This window comes from Balaenoptera borealis (genome assembly GCF_965194805.1).
Source record: "Balaenoptera borealis genome assembly, chromosome: 11".
Taxonomy (NCBI): domain Eukaryota; kingdom Metazoa; phylum Chordata; class Mammalia; order Artiodactyla; family Balaenopteridae; genus Balaenoptera; species Balaenoptera borealis.
In genome coordinates, this window is record NC_138868.1 from 13,944,809 (window position 1) to 13,963,582 (window position 18,774).

The 18,774-nt window shown below is 49.5% G+C and overlaps 1 protein-coding gene across 50 annotated transcripts in view; it reads right to left on the minus strand.

The window, feature by feature from the left end:
• Nucleotides 1–18,748, minus strand: part of MADD (MAP kinase activating death domain) — a 40,489-nt gene extending 21,741 nt beyond the window's left edge. For 15 of the 50 annotated variants that reach the window (XM_082340136.1, XM_082340148.1, XM_082340126.1 and 12 more), the window contains exons 1-19: nucleotides 17,473–18,748; nucleotides 14,060–14,219; nucleotides 12,698–13,294; nucleotides 11,978–12,281; nucleotides 11,325–11,456; nucleotides 10,788–10,901; nucleotides 10,011–10,091; nucleotides 7,976–8,154; nucleotides 7,387–7,622; nucleotides 7,031–7,187; nucleotides 6,649–6,752; nucleotides 5,873–6,063; nucleotides 5,371–5,495; nucleotides 4,848–4,987; nucleotides 3,914–4,015; nucleotides 1,736–1,838; nucleotides 1,192–1,378; nucleotides 944–1,094; nucleotides 421–627 (exon numbers count right to left, since the gene is read on the minus strand). In XM_082340136.1, the coding sequence (XP_082196262.1) occupies nucleotides 421–627; nucleotides 944–1,094; nucleotides 1,192–1,378; nucleotides 1,736–1,838; nucleotides 3,914–4,015; nucleotides 4,848–4,987; nucleotides 5,371–5,495; nucleotides 5,873–6,063; nucleotides 6,649–6,752; nucleotides 7,031–7,187; nucleotides 7,387–7,622; nucleotides 7,976–8,154; nucleotides 10,011–10,091; nucleotides 10,788–10,901; nucleotides 11,325–11,456; nucleotides 11,978–12,281; nucleotides 12,698–13,294; nucleotides 14,060–14,121 (3,172 nt within the window). In that variant the 5' untranslated portion in view covers nucleotides 14,122–14,219; nucleotides 17,473–18,748. Of the gene's footprint in view, nucleotides 1–420; nucleotides 628–943; nucleotides 1,095–1,191; nucleotides 1,379–1,735; nucleotides 1,839–2,196; nucleotides 2,257–3,913; nucleotides 4,016–4,847; nucleotides 4,988–5,241; nucleotides 5,496–5,872; nucleotides 6,064–6,648; nucleotides 6,753–7,030; nucleotides 7,188–7,386; nucleotides 7,623–7,975; nucleotides 8,155–10,010; nucleotides 10,092–10,787; nucleotides 10,902–11,324; nucleotides 11,457–11,977; nucleotides 12,282–12,697; nucleotides 13,295–14,059; nucleotides 14,220–17,472 lie in introns of all 50 variants that reach the window. The other 35 variants (XM_082340109.1, XM_082340132.1, XM_082340152.1 and 32 more) reach the window with 3 other exon arrangements.
• Between the last annotated feature and the right edge of the window lie 26 nt (nucleotides 18,749–18,774).

The following is an 18,774-nucleotide window of genomic DNA, read 5'->3' on the forward strand; positions in this document are numbered from 1 at the left end:
GTTGGATGGGGGAAAACTGGCTTTAGAGACCCAGACAGTCACAATTTTATAGCCCAAAGATGCATCTATAAACTTCCTTATAGCTTCCAGGAGCTCATGTGGCCTCTCCATTATGTGAAGAAATCCAGATGTAAGTAAAAGAGAGGGACGGGAGTACAGCTCAGACTCCTGCACTAAGCCTCGCTGGGCCCTCTAAGCAAAACTTCCGTTCTTCCTCTAAGATGTAGGTGAGGGTGGCTGTAAATGAAGCATAAGGGATAGAGAAGTATAAAGAAATGCCATTAGAAAAGGACACAAATCTATCTTCCTGTCTACAGAGCAAAGCATGGGTAAGAGAAAGGCGGGGATCTGGATGAATTGAAAGAAGGGAGGGACATTAAGAAGCCAGAACTCCTCTGCCACACCCAACATGATACACACCGACAGATGCCACAAAGTTCTCCTCCTTTAGACTTCTGGTGTCCAGTTCCTTGGGACTCTTTCCTGAGGCACTTGGTGCCCGAGGTCCCAGCTGGGGGACTCTCAGCTGTGCCATGGCCTTTGGGTCCCCCCGCCCAGCCAGGCCAGGATCCTTGCCAATTGGTGTATTTACACTCTCCGTTGGACTTCTCTTCCGCTTGTCTGGTTCTGAGGAAAAGATCAAATATAGGAAGAGGTCAAAAGAGACAGTGAGTGAGAGTCAAGGTGTGGGAATGAGATGGGAGAAGCAAGGATAGAAGAGGATGTGGAAGGGAAGAAGTGCAAGGAAAGAAAAGCTGACATCACTCTTTTCCATGACAGAAAAACACCCACTACCTACAGACACGCACTAGAAAATAAAATCCCAAAGCCTAACAGGAAGCAGCTTGACACTGGGAAACTCGTCAAGGGGCCCAGTTCATTCTCTTCAGAGAAGAGTAGGAGAGCTGTGGACAGCATGCTGCCTTGCCGGTCCGACCCCTACCTTTACTGTAGTAGTGGGTCTGGGCGATCTCCAGAAGCGCAAAGATGCTGGCCATGCCACCCAGACCAGCGTGGGCGTAGGACTGCTCCAGACTGAGGACCGTGCACTTGAGCAGGTCTAACATGCCCTTGTACACCTTCCGACTGATCTCCTGCAACAATAACCCGGGGGCGAGAGTTGGGACAACTGCCTCTGGCGCCCATGTCCCTCTTCCCAGTTGATTCCAACTCCCAACCCCCAGCACTGACCACATCTGGGATGATGTCCTGCCGGGCCTCGTCCTCTGACTGCACCGTGCGGTTCAGCTTGCTCAGGACAAAGACTCTCAGCTGCTCGCTCTCCAGCAGCCGTCGCACCTTCTTCGTGTTGAGCCAGCCAACTCCCTGGCCGTCCAGCACGCTGTGCACCACCTCCTTCAGGAACTGCTGGTTCTCACTGGGGGGTCCAAGTACCACTTCTGTGGTCATCGGCTCCTTTGCAGAGCATCTCCCCCTTTCACCAGACTAGGTGTTTGCCTCCAGGGGCAAAACACAAAGCCACGTCTCCAAACATCCAAGTCCACTGCAAACCCTACCTCTCCAGACGGCCTGGTTTGCCCGAGTCCCCACCACTGCTGTTACGCTCTGCTCAGCACCAGGAGCTAGTACTGCCGCGTGGGGATTGAGTCAGAAGGGGAAGGGGTTTCATTTACCCACTGAGAGCCTCCCTCCCACTTTTGAGCATCCCTAGTGTTTGGTACAAGGATCACTACCTCTATCTGAGGACTTTTAAAACAGCTCTGCCATTTATTACCTAGAATTGCTGGATCGACCCTGAGGTGATGGAGGCTCTCTTTTCACTGTTGGGCTGTGTTTAATGACCGATGACTTCTGGTCCACTAAGGCCCTCCTGTTTCCTACAGCCAGGAAGGTAGAACGAGAGACATCACTACTGTAGTCCAGTAGCTGGTGTCAGCACAGCCCTGGGTAGCCGTGTTCCACACCCATTCCCTGGAAGGGCTGGGTGAGGGCAGCACTGGGGCGTCACACACAGGTAGAAACCAGCCATGGCAATGTGGAGGAAGTGGGGATGGAGACTCAGGCCACTCCACATGCACCAGCAGCGCGCCCCATGGGCAAGCATGGGCATCCCGGGGGACGGGGCAAGGCAGGTCACTCGAGTGATGCCGCTTGCTCCATGAGGAGGATGGCCCTCAGGCAGGCACAGTAGATGCTAGGAAAAAAGATCATGCATAGCTCACGGGCAAGACCCACCTTCACCACTCCCGGGGCCGGCTTCAGTAACAATCTCCATTAGAGTATTTAGCCCAAATACTGGGACACAAAATACACAATTAGTAGGTGCACCATGATACCACAACCCTTGTACCCCTCAATGGAGCTGTAAGTCAGATAATCTGAGCATTCTCCCAAAGCTTAGTGCACATAACCTTAGTTCTCAGGCACCTCACAGCTGGAAGCCAAGTGGCCAGGAAACAACTGAGGCTCGAGGAAAGACCATCCTTAAGACTATGGCCTCTCAAAGCCAGAGGCAGGGTAATAACACAAGGAGCCTTTAGGTACTAAACAGGCACATGCATGAAAGGGGACCATTGGTTTTCATGAAACATCTAGCACAGGGGTCCGGGGGGGCTGCATGTATGCAGAGGAAAGAGACCCAACTTGTAGATGCTGTCATGGGAAGAGGGGTGGGGGTGAGGATGGGAGCTGGATGGGAGTGATGAGTGCAGCAAATGAAGTGAAGCATCAGCATGCAATGAAAGCATTTCAATTGCTCTCCCCTTCAACTGTATCAAATGAAAGCCAGAGACGCTAACAGCTTTCTATCCCTAACCTACTGAGCTTGTGTGGACTCACTCTACAGGGCTGGTTAGCTCCCTACACCACTAGCTATGATGTCCTTTTGCCCATCTATCCTATGTTCCTATCCCCACCAAAGAACGTTCCTTAGATTCCTGATATTTTTAACATTGGGAAGAGAGGTCAGTTAAAAAATACATGAAGCTGCTTCTCATTGTGCTTCCTTCTGTGATTAAATATTTCAGCACAAAATCCAGAGTAAACAAACAGAAGTCAGACTAAATTCAGAAGAACCCTTCAGGGCTTCCCTGTTGGCGCAGTGGTTAAGAATCCGCCTGCCAATGCAGGGGACACGGGTTCGAGCCCTGGTCCGGGAAGATCCCACATGCCGCGAAGCAACTAAGCCCATGTGCCACAACTACTGAGCCTGCGCTCTAGAGCCCGTGAGCCACAACTACTGACGCCCGTGTGCCTGGAGTCCGTGCTCTGCAACAAGAGAAGCCACCGCAGTGAGAAGCCCACCCACCGCAACAAAGAGTAGCTCCCGCTCTCCGCAACTAGAAAAAGCTGCACACGGCAACGAAGACCCAACGCAGCCAAAAATAAATAACTAAAATAAATAAATTTATAAAAAAGAAGAACCCTTCAAACTGCCAGAGATCACAAATGAAAATCAAATAAGGTCTTAATTGCCCCTAGAAGCCAACCAATGCTACCAGGCCCACTCATAGGGCCTAAGTTGACATGAAGCCAAAGAGCCTTCTTGACTCTATAAACACTGCCAGGCTCTTCACAACCATCCCCTGGGGGACCAGCTCTTTAGGACGGAGTTTGTCCTAAGTTCATGTGGTAGGAACCTGGCAGACGACTGGTGGCAGCTGATGAGCCCTATGTTAATTACGTGCCTCTGACAAAGGTCCCCCCCAGAAGCAGCAGTAATCCCCCAGCTGCCATTATCCTATATAACAGGGCCTTCTCTTTAGCTACAAAAGACAGTTTCTATCTGAAAACCAGGAAGAACTCATGATGTGCAGTGAAAGTCATGGGAAGCGATATGAGAGGCAATGGCCGGATCAAAGGATTCTTCATACATGGGGCTCCTGACAAGCACCCACAGGCCTGAAATATTTCCCAGAGAATCTTGGCTTGGCAAAAGGAGGGCTGGAGTTACCTTTCAGACTGGGGAAGGGTGTGGTCTTCTCTCGCGCTCCTTTGGTAGGCAGTGTGAGATTTGAAAGACTGAAGCTCGTACTGTGGTTCCGATACAGGCTGCCTGTCAAGGGGAGCAAGTGAGAGCAGTGAGTCAGAGGGATAAAGAATCAGAGCATTATGCTCCAATGACCGTATCATCATCTTCACCCTCCTCCTTTTCAAATGCAATTCCAGAACCTCTGACCTCGCTTAGAAAGGATCACGCCTAACTAGGGGCAAACAAAGGGGCCACTGCCAGGACTGCTCATAACCCCGTAACAACTTTCTCTGACTGCTTCCCACGATAACATCCAAGTCTCTCCTCTACTGCTGACCCAGCATGAACGCCGGCAGTTAACATGCTTCCGGTCTGATGTTGGTGCTGTCCCTCCTGGGCTTCTAAAAAACTCACCATCACAATTATCCCCCATGTTGGCTTTCTCCGGTCCCTAGTCTGTCTTTAGTCTTTAACTGACACCACCCCTCATTTCTGGTAATATTCTCTATGCACAAGTCAATGTCACATAGATTTCAAGGCGCGTTCATGAAAAAGTCCTTTCCCAGGCAAAGAAGATACTAGATATATACCCAAATCAAATTTGACCAGAATATTTCCACAAAATACATGTACAAGTGTATGATTTTTAATATAACGATTATTTTTCAGTTGAACAGCTAGCTGTCTTACCTGAAACAGACTAAAACCTCCAGGTATAAAGATAACGACTAATCTGTCCCTGTTCTTCGTTGACCTCCCCTGAAAATACCTTATTCAGTATCACCCAAACGACCTGATCCGGAGCTTGATGATGCCAACCCAGCCCTGTATCTGAGGCTCTAAGCCATATCTGCCACGGTCAGGCCCTGCTGGAGCGAAGATGGGACAGAAGCGTGAGAGAGCTGAAGGCACTTACTGGCAAAAGACATGATGCCCCCGAAGCCCTCAGTGCTGTTGTTGGAGACGGTGGAGGTGGGCGAGCTCGCTCGAGAGTCTGACTCTGCATCTGAGTCACTTGCCAGTTTCAAGCTGTTGGGCCGCAGCAGCTTTTGAGCCCTTGAATGCACAGTGGCACCTATAAGCCCCGGGCAGGGGCACCTAATCGTGGGGGGCGTGTGGGCCTGATGCTACACTGCAGTCACCTCTCCCTCCCCACAATCTCTAAATGCCTAGGTCAAAGCACGACCCTCTGGGGACGCAGGACCATGAGAGCCTTCAGACTGCTCAGACTTTCTGGTTAACCCTCGCCCAGGGTCCACTGTAGTGAGGTCCTTCAGTCACCCATCTAGAAGGCAACCCCAGGCTCTCACCGATTGCCACCGACATGTCGGCTGAATCGGGGAGTGTAACTTTCCCCCTGCTCATCGTCATCTTCGTCAGGGGGAAAGCCGTACTGGGGCTCGAAGTACGGATTGTCATAGGTTCGCCGGCGCACTGACCCCTCTCCAATTTCTGTCTGACGCCTGTCCACGTTCGCCTTGCCAATGCTGGGAGGCACGCTGGGGAGGGACTTGGAGACGCCTACTGCTGCCTTATCATCCATCTCCGTTGAGTCGGCAGGTTCCTAGGGGACATATTAAATGAAAAGGAGTCACCTGGTGCCCTGTGATGCCTTCCTATGTTCTCAGTTCAAGCCAGGCCTGTCAGGTTCCTAGCCTAAGGAGTATGTGAGAAAAGATCTTTGTTATACCCCTGTTCTCTATCTCCACAAATTATGCAAAGGGGATCTCGGCTAACCCCTGAACAAAGCTGGATGTCCTTCTGGGGTCAAATTGTATCTCACAGGCTCTGAACTATAGGATCTACGGAGAGGAAGAAGGGGGAAATGTGGAGAAAGTAGCAAATGAAGTGAATAGCTTCATCCTAGCTTTCCTAACAGAGCTGAGGCCCACGTCCCAAGTAACAGTCCTCACTCATCCACTCCTCCAAGTCCTCACGTACAGAACTGGCTCCATGGATAACGGTGCTGGGGCTACTGCTGGCGGTGGTGCTGGAGCTGGAACGCAGAGGGGGGTTTTCCTGAGAGTTCTCGCTGTCTGGGCCAGGTTCCTCTACTTCCTTCTGGCTCTGCAGCTCATCAATAGCTACCTCACTGGCATCCCCCAGTGCCGCGTGTGTCAGAGGATCCACGTCTGCCAAAACCCAAGGATTATATGTATGGCTGATTGACTTTGCTGTACAGTAGAAACTAACACAACATGGTAAATCAACTATACTCCAAGGACTTCCCTGGTGGCGCAGTCGTTAAGAATCCGCCTGCCAATGCAGGGGACACGGGTTCGATCCCTGGTCCGGGAAGATCCCACATGCTGCGGAGCAACTAAGCCCGTGCGCCCACAACTACTGAGCCTGAGCTCTAGAGCCCGCGAGCCACAACTACTGAGCTCACGTGCTGCAACTACTGAAGCCTGTGCGCCTAGAGCCCGTGCTCCACGACAAGAGAAGCCACTGCAATGAGAAGCCCGCGCACCGCAACAAAGAGTAGCCCCCGCTCGCAGTAACTAGAGAAAGCCTGCGTGCAGCAACGAAGACCCAATGCAGCCAAAAAGATAAAATAAAATAAAAAATAAAAAAAACTATACTCCAATTAAAAAATTAATTAAAAAAAATTTCTTTAATTAAAAAAAAAAAAAAAACAAGGATGGCAGGTACAGACCATACCATCACAGAACCCCAAACCCTGTCCCAAGCTGGCCAATTTCTTCAAGTACACTTACTAGGAGTATCACCATTGATGTCACATTTCATCATCTCACTGACAAAGTCACCAAGGGAAGAGTAAGAAGAGCTTGAGTCATCATAATCCATACTATCACTGCCGCTGCAGAGTGAAGAGCAAAAAAATAAAACAGAAAGAAGGGGCAGGGAGAAGAATCAGCAATCAGCATTAGGAAAAATAAACAGAGGAGCACTCTTAACTCAAGGCCAGGGAGCAAGATAAAATAAGGAAACTAACACAAAACAATCAACCAAAATATAACCCAAGGCTTCAAGGACTGATGTCTAAATCCTATGAAATTCTGCAATTGCGCTAAATAACGGCTAGCAAGAGCCTCTTAGACTTCAAGGACTGTCTTGCTGCCATAAGGGGCTGCTCACCTGTCATCAGTAGGGTCAGAGTCAGAGTCGTGCTCCGGTGGCACGCTCAGCGCCTCAGCCAGATGGGAACTGCTGTCATACACTCGATAGTGGACAGGCTGCAGCTGGTGGGTGTACCACTTCGGCTTGTCGCCTATCAGGGCTGGATCGAACGTGTCTACCCACGGAGGAAAAAAGGAGAGAGTCAGCAATAAGGGAAAAAAGCAAGCAAAACCTACAAGAAAGGTGGGAAAAAGTCTGAAGCAAAATCAGAATGGCAGGGGCAGGTGGAAGATTAGAAAGGGAAGAAGCAAAGGGAAGAGCCATCAGGAGGACAAACGCAGAAGGTGGGGCAAAGCAGAGGTCGGGGGACTCACTGTTGTGAATCCGCTGAAAGGCATAGTTGGTGGGGTTGAGGATCCATTCTCCAAAGTACTCCACAGCCTGAGTCCTGGCCAGTTTCTCAGCAAAAGGAGTCTGCCGGGGACGTGAGGCTAGAAAGGAGCCAGCTTGGAAAGCTACCACGGGCCGCGGGAAGAGACGCAGGGTACGTGTGTGCATCTGAAAGCCCTGCAGCACGTTGGGGGAGTTGAAGAAACGGACCATGGCCACTCTGGGGAAGAAGGGGATGATGAGATGACCCGAGTCCCTCGCCCTGCAGAGCAAGGATCCCTACGACCCGAGGCCTCAGACCACCTCCCACAGTCATCATGTAACGGGTTTCCAACAGCAAGGGGAGAGGTATCTTAAAGAATCATCAATCCCCTTGTTCACGCAAGGTCTAAGAGGCCTGAGAGTATGATTATTTCTTCTGTTTGCTTTTACTAAGGTGGCAAAGGTAACCAAATATGATATACATTGTATACATAAAGAACCTCTGGCTCAGGGAAGTCATCTGCCCCAAGGTCACTGAGTGAGCAGAGACCAATTTAAGAGCCTGTGACTGTGGGGTTGGCTTGGCTGTACCTGGTTGCGACATCCACAGAATCCACATCGTTGCCATAGATGAGTGGGTTGAATTCAGTGGAAGGTGTAGACTGCAGGTCATTAGAAGGCCTTCCCAAGAGAAGAGGGATCTCCTGGCCTTCGTGGAATTTCTCCAGATTGAGGATGGGCTGGGTGTTGAGACTCATGCTGGCGAGGGCCTGCGGAACAATAAGAAGTCCCTCAGAGAAGGCAGATTTCTGGGGCAGCCAGCCAATCTCAATTCCTAGAAAAGAACCTTCATCTTTGAAACAAGAATCCAAATATATTAACCTTTAGAAAACAATCTGAATTATGAAATCTTCAGCTTAAGCCAATCTGACTCAAGGCAACTTGATCAAACCTGAAGTCCAAGGCAACAGTTTTCAAATTTGTTTTAGCTACAAAATCTTGTTTTTCAACTGAAATCTATGTAGAAATACAAACAAACGAAACATGTAAAAGTAAAGCTTCTCTGAAGGACATAAGGAACCCAGAGCCTCATATGCTCAGGGGTCCCAACCTAAATCAACCCTCAGAGGCTCCACGGGGCAATTTGAAAACCACTGGTCTAGCCCAGCAGTGTTTCTTAAATGTTAATGAGCATAGGAATCACCTGGGGATGTTGTTACACTGCAGATTCTGATTCAGTATACCTGAGGTGATTCTGCACTTTTTAACAAGCCCAGGTGATGCTAATGCTGCTGGTTCATGGACCACACTTTGAGCAACAGGGGTCAGAATACAGGATCTGTGAGCCCAAAAATCTTAGCTCCTACAAACATTTAAAGTCCAATATCATGTATCAACCTCTCCATCTCATTAGTCATACTAAAGCAATCACCAAGGATGAAAAACACAGCAAAGGAAGACAGCTAGAGAACTTTCTGAACTTGCAATCCTCACCAGACTCTGCAGTAACAAGATATCGTATTACATCAGTAGTGATGAATCAAGTGAAAAAGAGAGAGGGATAATACAAAATCATCCATTTATATCCAAACAGATTTCACCTAGAGGTATTTCTTTTAAAAAAATTTATTTATTTATTTATTTATTTTTGGCTGCGTTGGGTCTTCACTGCTGCGTGCGGGCTTTCTCTAGTTGCGGCGAGCGGGGGCTACTCTTCGTTGTGGTGCGTGGGCTTCTCATCGCGGTGGCTTCTCTTGTTGCTGAGCACAGGCTCTAGGCGCGCAGGCTTCAGTAGCTGTGGCACGCGGGCTCAGCAGTCATGGCTCGCGGGCTCTAGACCTCAGGCTCAGTAGTTGCGGCACACGGGCTTAGTTGCTCCGTGGCATGTGGGATCTTCCCGGACCAGGTCTCGAACCCGCGTCCCCTGCATAGGCAGGCAGATTCTTAACCACTGCGCCACCAGGGAAGTCCCCACCTAGAGGTATTTCTAAGAACTGAGACAACACAGAGAGAGATTCCTGAAGACCCTTCAAATGACAGATTCCTAAACAGAAATACAGAGCTGTCTACTGGTGGTCCTACATAACACACACAGCAGTGCAGAGGACCAGGGCCTCATCACACTTTACCTTCAGGTACTGTGCTCGGCATGCAGAAGAAGAAGAAAATCAATCAATGAAAAATGTATTTAAGGGTTTACTCAAAGAAAGGGATGTTTGAAGAAATGATTCTGTAGGGACCAGAGATCAATTCAAGAGGAAAACATAAAAGGAGCCAGATTATCCAAACTACTAACTCCCTCCTGTAACACTGAGAGAATGCTCCAAGGCCATCAAGAATGGCAGATGGGACAAGCAGCAGGAAGTGAAGGGTTGTTTTACACAGCATTACAAGGATTAGAGGGTGGGAGGGGACACACAATGAATTAAAAGGAATCTAAAAAGCCCTTTTTGAGATTCACCCTGCAACCCAGAAATGGGATACATCTCTTTTTAAGCCCACCCAAGGCTAAGAAAATCTACTCCACTTGAAGTCTGAAAGGAAACTGGCTCTTACAATAGCTGTCCCCCTACAGCAGCCCTATAGCCACTACTGCTCCCCTTCCTTTTCGTCATTCTTCACCTACCTGTTTTAAATGTTTTTTCAACTCTAATGATTCTGGCTCTGGCAGGATAGGTAGCACTTCTGCATTGGTGGGGGCAATCACCTGCACCAGAAGAAAGTTAAAAGGCATGACCTTAGAATTAGTTGCTCCAAAGTTTCTCTTACATAAAGGTAAGCAACAAGAATAGGAAGTTATATATACGGTATTATTATATATATGCAAACACATATATCATGTACACACATATAAAATACACACATACACATGTATATGACACATATACACACCTGCAAGGAAATATTATACCTAAATGTTATTGGTGACTATCTCTAGATAACAGGATCATAGTTTTTATTGACTTCTTTATACTTATTTGCATTTTCTAAAGTTTTACAGTGAACCCATATAAGGGCTACCTACCGAAGTTTCAATGTACTCACACTGCAGAGTGTTAATATACTTTTTTAAAGTCTGCAGTTTCTTACTAGAAACTACACTCCCAGAAAGCCATTAGATGACCTACACCATATCTAATAATCCTGCAACCGCAACTGCCCTACTGCTCTTGGAAGATGTGGGGAAGCATTTAACTCCAGCAAAACTAAATCTTGTAATTCTTTGAGTCCTAACCAAGGGTTTGTTAAGCCAATAGAGTAAAAGCAGTACGTTTTAAAAAGTTGTTTCAATGAGTCTCATAACAGCAATCACCCACAAACTTAGGAACTTCCTGGGAGTAATCTAGAAAAACAGAACACAATCCTATTCTAGACCCTACAATGCCTCAGCCAAGAGCCTCACCCTGCTGCTGTCCAGATCCACCAGCCATACATCGTCAGGCATTTTGAAGTCCAGTTTGTAGAGGAAGAAGCTGGCAGGGACCCCGATGATGTACGGTGTTGGAGCCAACAGCAGCTGTGGAAAAGACAAGAAACAAAACCAAAACCTACTGCGATCATATATTGAGTCACGACTTTTCCTAGATAAGGAAAACGCAGGTCCACAATCCCTCTTCCAAATCCTTGAAGGCAGATGTGTTTCAAAGTTCAGAATTTTTCAGATTTTAGAAAAGTAATAGTGCGTATTCTACATATTATGTAGCACCTGCAGTGGTGTAGCCAGCAGCCTGTAATCATTATACTAACTGTGATAAATAAAAAACATAAATAGCATAGGTTTTGCCACCAGATCAGTTCAGATTTTGTAGACAAGTAAGTTATAACAAGGAATTCAGGACCAGTACTGATTTACAACTTCTCTGGGCATTGAGCCTTCGCCCTCAGAGCTGGACAGAGTTGGAACAGAGGTGACAAAGCCAGAAGACACCTTGAGACTCACCTGTTCTGCGGACGCCATGCAGGTGGGCAGCAGTGGGATAACAGGAAACATATACTCCAAGGGATAAATCATTGCCACAAATGCCATCACAGACATGGAGAGTGCGTTGTAGTCTCGGGACTGCAGCACCACCTGCAACGAGCCACACCACAAGGGTTACCCGACAGGAGAAGGTTTGTGAGAAAACAGCTTCCCACGCTACAATTTAGTTTCTGTTTCACCAAGCCTACGGCTCTGGGAGTTTAGTTTCCACACTTATCACTGCCTCACGCCTCACCCTGCCTGCCGTCTCCCAGTGCAAGCACTGCAGTAATTCTCCCTTGAATCACTCCTTTGTCATCCTAGTTCTTGTACCCCCAGATCCCAGGGTCACTCACTGGAACAGAACGACTGAAATTTTCAGAGAATTAGGCTGGTATAGTTAAGGAGATTTCAACTGAGTGTCAAGCCCTCTGAATATATCCCACAGGATACTAGTACCTTAATTCAACCCACACCAACCGAGTACCTGTCGTATACCTGGTATCGTGTTATCTCCTGGAGACAAGATGATGAAAAAGATGTAGTCCCTATCCTCAGAGAACTCATGGTCTAGCTTCTGCCTCATTTCAAAGCCCTTCCCCTAGAACAGTCTAGGAAGCTGGCCCTCTCACCTTGTGTTCTAACAGGATGCAGGTTAGCACCTGAAGACAGGCATCCACACCCAGAAGTTCCAAGGGGAGGTGCAGTGGGAAATCCACTAGGGTGAATCGAGAGGGCTCTGGAAGAGCAAAGGTCAGAGCTTGCTGGAGCTCCTGGGGCAGGACCTCAACGTCCACTCGCTTCTGCCCTGAGACGGGTACTGGGGAGCGCAGCAATCGATAGATCCAGGCCTCGATCTCTCGAAGGTCGTGCAGAAGGGCACTTGACTTCTCCTCCACTAACAACGATCCAGTGAAGATGCGCCACATGGTGTCCCTGAGCAGCAGACAGCAGGAAACAGACACATAAGCACTAGGAGCTGACACCCCACTGCAGCCCAGCGTAACCATAGAGGGTCTAATGACAGCAGCTGGAGAAGCCCACCCTTTGGTCTCAGCTAGGATCACAGGATATACGTAAGAGTAATGACAAGTGCAAAAATGTATACATAGCAAGACTTATTGTCCTGCCCATCGTGAAACACCAAATTCCTCAGCATCACTCCAAACACGATCATGGAAGGAAGTCTAACTCTGCAGTAGTCTTTTGCTTAGCACGGATTAACACAAAGTGCTTAAGGAGGTCTGAAGGAGCTCAGGCTTTAGAGGAAAATTCCTACGCCCCTCACAAGCCAATTACACCTCAACCCTAGATGCCGCCCCTCTCTTCTGAGCGTAAGCAGTGAACCGTACCTCTGTATGCCTCGAGGGATGCCCAGTTTCTTGCCCAGCAGTCGCTCACTACAGCAGTCCACCAGACGCTTGAGGGTGTACAGACACTCTCGGAAGGTGGAGAAGAAGGGGTAATGGCTGAGCACACACAGGGACGTCAGAGTGCTGTTGCGGGAACGGCTCTCCGCCTTGGCCCGGCGTCTGCCCCGAGGAGACTGGTTCACATCCGGGGTAGAGTCGGCACTTGGAGGCTGCAGGGACGGGCCACTCTCCGAGCTCTCGGCGCCAACCTCTTCTGAGATGCAGGTGGCATGGGGTCCTTCCTTCCCACGGGACCCTGCCCCGGCCTCCCCCTTTTCCTTAGGCATGCGCTTTTGGAAGGAGCGGTAGAAGTTAACACAGATGCCATAACGCGTGACTCCAGTGTCCTTGTCGGTGAGAGTGAAGACAAAAGAGGTGTCCTCGCGCAGGCTCATGCGCCGTTGCCGCACACTCAGGCAGCCCTCCGGCTGGCAGAAGAACACGACGTCCGGGGGCAAGGGAAACTCGGCGTGATCCTCTAACGGGTATCGCCGTAGCAATTCTGGAGTCTGGGCCACGCTATCACTGCTCGGGTGCCTGGAGAACAGAAAGACAAATTCAGCAGCCTGAAGGGACAGAGCGCCCTTTCAAATTTTAACCACAGTCAAGAAATAAATGCTCTTTTGGATAAAGAAACCTAGCTGCAGGACCTTGGAAAACATGCCACATTTAGCTATAGGCTAAATGAGGTCTGTGCTGCCATGAAGATGCCCACTCTGAAATAAAAGGAAAATGGCGACAATAAAATTATCACTAACACCTTGAGATGACTAGCATCTTTCAAGGTGTATTAGCTAATGAATTCCCAAGAGAGCATATGTAGAGACAGAAGGAGCACAATGTACTTTTCCTTTGTTCGAAATAAGGAAACTGAAGTGTATAGAGTATATTTGCTCAAAATCACAAAGACGCTAGTTAAGAGCAGAGTTTTGCTCTATCTCTGTTCCTCCAGGCCAACACTCTCAATCTACCTGTTTTGTTTCCCTTACTGGCAGCAAGGTTCCCACCAGGGTGAAATAATAGAAGAAGAAAGAGATATGCAGGGCTTCCCTGGTGGTCCAGTGGTTAAGACTCTGTGCTTCCAATGCAGGGGGCAAGGGTTCAATCCCTGGTCAGGGAACTAAGATCCCATGTGCCGCATGGCATGGCATGGCATGGCCGGGGCAGGGGCGGGGGGGGGGGCCGGCGGGGGGGGGGGGAGAATGAGATATGCAAAGCAACGTGGAAATGGGGAAGGGAAATCATCACAGATTTTGTGGCTATCCCAGATGACAAGACAAAAATCAGTCACTTCTTGGTTACCTGGCCCCTACGATCACTAGGTAGTCAAGTAACCGAGGACAGGACTTCTTCTTTTGCACCATGATTCCGATTCATCAGTTCATCTCAGAGAAACTTCAAGGCACCAAGCATGGAATCGATGTCCCCAGGAGGAATTCTGATATTATCTGAAAATCCAAGTCTAATAGGAAAAAAGTACTGATAAGATCCATTGCTGTGCCTAAGGGACTCATCCCTCTCAGCTTCAACCCAGCCAGGGACATAGGTCAGAAGATCTTCCATTTTAGTACTAAAGATAGGAGAACATGACACTTTTCCTAGCCTAGAGCTCTGTCCAGGCTTAAGAGCTCACAGAGTCAAATGTCAAGAAGTAGGATAAATAATGGTTCACCTCTCCGTCCCTACAAACCAGCTCATTTCCAGCCTCACCCCTGGGGCTGTTTCTGTTTCTGAAAAACAGGCCCAGTCGGTCTAATCTGGACTCAGTTATTATGATAACAAAAATTAAGTCACTTTCAGGACTGCTCCAGGGTGGATCAGGATCAAACCAGACTCTCTAATCAAAACTAATCTGCACTCCTAGCTCTAGGTGGAAACCTAATTATTCTCTGTTCCAACATTCTGCATTCAGCTTGATGTGAAATTACCATATAGTCTATACAGTTAATTGCACTCAGACAGTAACAACAGCTGGCTACTCTACCCCATGTGATCTCAAATGAAGAATATCTATGCCCCAATTGCTTCATCTAAACCATTTTTCTCCCCTCTTCAAGCAAGAAAGGGGTCCAGTGGCTACTGCTACTGGCTCTGCCCTTGGTGCTGAATCACAGTGTTCCACTTATATTCTGGTCCCAGGATTCGAATTAGTAATACAATATACACAGATGAGGCCTTGTCCTTCTTTACCTTACAGAGATTAAGAATTAGATGCAGAAATAACAGTATTCCTGCAAGGACAGGGAGAGGTGCTCAGAGGAATTTCTAAGCCATAGTCCAAAAATTAGAAAAAGCTTACATGTCCTAACTGTAATTTATTTCCTGTTGGGTCTCCATACACTCCTCTAAACAAAATGTTTCACTCCGTGACAAGGTTACTTTCAGTGCTTCCAGTATTCCACCTCTGTGCTCCACACGTAGCCACACTAAGACCTTGTTCACTACACACACAGAGAGAATTCCATTACACGACACACACTCTCACACATCACTCTCTTCTTTGCTGCTGCGTGCACTCCCATACATACAACGTACACACTCTCTGTATGCTTAAGGCTCTATTTGATTTAGATGAGAAGCTCTATCTTTTTTTCTCTCCTACTTAATAATTAAAAAAAAAAATTTTACAACACCTCTCAAATCCTCAAAATACTTCTCCCTCCTTTCTCTTGCTCCCAATAGAGGACCTGCAGGTAATAGGATTCAGTTTTGTCTCCATAGCAACTCTGGCTCCAGCACTATTTATAGCAGAGCCACCGCCCCTCCCCTGCTTGGGGACCGCACAGTGCTATCAGCTGCTACTCCAGAGTTGGTCAATGCCCATAATAATTCATTCTCCTTGAATCTAGAGACACCTCTTCCACTGATAGCACCGACTGATTGTTAGGTCATCTTCTCCCCCATGTGCCTTTAGTTTGCACTTTGTCTTAATTCTGGATTTTGATAGAGATATCTCCTTTCTACACAACGAAAACCAAGTTCCCAAGCTTGCAAAATACTCATTTCTAGGCATCACTACCACCCCAAAAGCCCTTTGGGCCTCTCCACTGCTACGGACTCATAAGCATACTGCAGAACGTGAGGCACTGCAGTATGGACTGTTAGAGAGCAGAGTTCAGCTCCTCCCAAGCAGAATGAGAAGGGGAGGGAAACACAGAAATGAAATGGGAGATGGGTAAAAGCATAATTCATTCTCTAAAGAATTATATGGAAAATGCCTAGTGAGAGCCAAAGTATCTTAAAATAAAACAATTTACAGGACCAGAGCTCAAGGCTAAACCTTGAAATCTAGGTTTATGTTGAAAACCAGGAGCCCTTTCCAAATAAAAATCTCAAAGATCACACCTGAAGCATCTTCTACTAATATCCTAGGCATCAGGCCTCTATCCTTGGTGGGATCCCAGCCCCCTCTCCACTGAGAATCACCTGATAAAACTGAAATCATCATCATGCACTACAGTGCTCACCTCCCTCCAAAGCCACAAGGACCCAGAGATCTTGTGACTATTCTAGCCACTAGTGATAGGATGGATTTTTAGTCTCAATTTATATCTCATCAACAGCCACTGCCTTTGGTTTTTCAGATTGCAGAGATAACCAAGGCTTTTCTTCCCATTCTCTCCCCTCCTCACGAAGACTCTAAATTCTCTCGCATTACCTATAACTCACACTCTGTCTTCACATCCACCCACTCTGCCTCTTGCCTCAGCTACATTTACTAACGTATAGATCCTCGTTCCTAGCCCCTACAATTCCAAAGGCATCAAGCTCAAAACGCATACCTATCTGCTGAAGTTCTACACAACTACCATCCACTCCATCCACCGCTTTAAATTATCTATGTCTTTTCAGCTTACAAATGGCCACATTAACCAACCCTTTGGATTCGCCCCTCATTTTGGGCAGGATGTCATAGTAAAACCACAGGAACCAGAGAGCGATATGACATCCTTGCTGACGTGAGCACAACAGGAGGCTCTCTCCCGTCCACCGCCTCCCCAGGCAGTGACCTTGCAAGCGCATCAGTACAGACTGGTCCAGCGCGGGGAAGAATGAGAGTAAAGAGGCAGGCAATAGGCACGGTTGGGGAAGAGGGGAGGGCAGGAACAGGAGGACGAATTTAGAGGTGCACGAGGATGGGGAGGGAAGCAGCTGCAGGAAAAACTGAACGGTGTCTCCACTCTCCAACAAGCCGATTTTGAAACACCAAATTAAAAAAAAAAAAAATTTTTTTTAAAGAGCCAAACGTGCTTTTCAAACCCTAACCAAAAATAAGGCGCGCGGGTGCGCGCACACAAATACACACACGCACATACACACGCACACACGCGCGCCATGTGGTTAGCACGGCTCGGGCCCCCGAGCTGGACAGCTCTGGCCGCCCCCTCACCTGCTGGACAGTTCTCCCCCGCCCCCGCCCCGGAACCAGGACCGCCCGCCAGCCCCGTAGGAATCTCGCCCTGCAGCTGCGAGCTGCGCCTAGGCTCGCAGCCCGAACCCCCTCGGCGGCCCGGACGCCCCCACCTCTAGCGCCACCCTCTTCCCTACGGACCCCTGCTGTCCCTCTCGAGACCCTACGCCCCCTCACACTCCTTCAGGGCCTCCTTAGAGGCCCCTTCGCCCTAGAGCCCCTGTTTCCTCCCAGAGTCCGTTTCTCCCGGGCAGCCTCGTCCCAAACACCCTTCCGGGGCCCCCAGCGGCCCGGACCCTCCTACCTCCCGAGCCTCGGGGTACCGGCCGGGTTCGGCCAGACGTCCCCCGGCAGTCGAGCGTCAATCGCTCCTCGGCGCGGGCGCCGCTCGGACCGCGCGCCAGTTCCGCGTCTGCACCGTGGGCCGTGTACCACTCCGACTCGGTGAAGGAGGGGGAGGCTGAGGGGCCAGGGGCCGGACCATTCACCCCCGGGGGGACAGGGCTGCACCAAGCCGAGCGCTGCAGGGTGGAGCCGGCCCTCGAGAGAGAGACGGCTACGCACACACCTATGCGTGTGGAAGTGGGAACGCGATGGGGAGCGCTGGGCCAGCCCAGCGCCTCTACGTGACAAGGGGAGGACCCAAAGGAATACTTTTTGTTTGGGTTGCGCAAACGTTTTAATTCGACACGGAAATAGAGCCCATTTCGATGAACTGCGGATGAATCTGGAAGCGACGTCTCAAGATAAGCTGCCCTAGGACTTTCTCACCGTTCCCCTCACCTCATCTCCCTCCCCCGCTCGCGCTTTGGAAGTGCCCAGCCGCGTGGGCAGGAAAGCCGGCGACTGCGGCGGTGGAGCCTACCAATTCAGGGGCGGCGGGGGGACTTGAGGCCGGAAGGCGCAGCCGCGGCATCTCCTCCACCCGGTGCGCTCCAAGGCAGGGGGCGTGAGCGGTGCCCCGGTGCGCGCTGGGAGAGGGAGTCCAGCCCTTCCGCGAGGCTAAACCTGGGACACAGCAGCCTCCTCCTGGCCTCTGGGGACTTTTCTCGCTGTCCCACAGGGCCTGCGGGCCAAGAGGAGGGATTGTTGTACCTTCTTAAGTATCAACGGAAAAACCAAGGCATTATACCCGCACGCACGAACACAGGTGCACGACTGAGGCGTTAGTTCCGAAAATCCAACAACCCCTCCCTCACAGAAAGGCAACACGATCCCACCGGGATCACTGAGGGGGGGCAAGGGTGCGTCCCAGCCTCAGCGCTTCATTGACCCTTACATCGCACTGGGACTGGTAAAATGAGGTCCCCACTCACTGCCAAGGCTGTCACTTGTGACTTGTCTCCCTCCTCTGAGTCTGGAAACGGACCCGCAAGGACACAAGCTTCTCTCCTCTGTTGTCGGGCCCCCACCCCCATTCCAGAAATTGGTTTCTCTCATTCTGAATTCATTTTGGCCTTCCTGTACAAACAGTGCCAGGCCTATCGGTGAGGCAGCCCGGCGGCATTTATGGCCAAGCCGCAGAGTGACAGTGGAGAATTTCTCTTGGGGCCCTGTGGGGAAAACAGGAAGTGGTAGAGGCAGGATGGGCAGGGCCCTGGAGAAC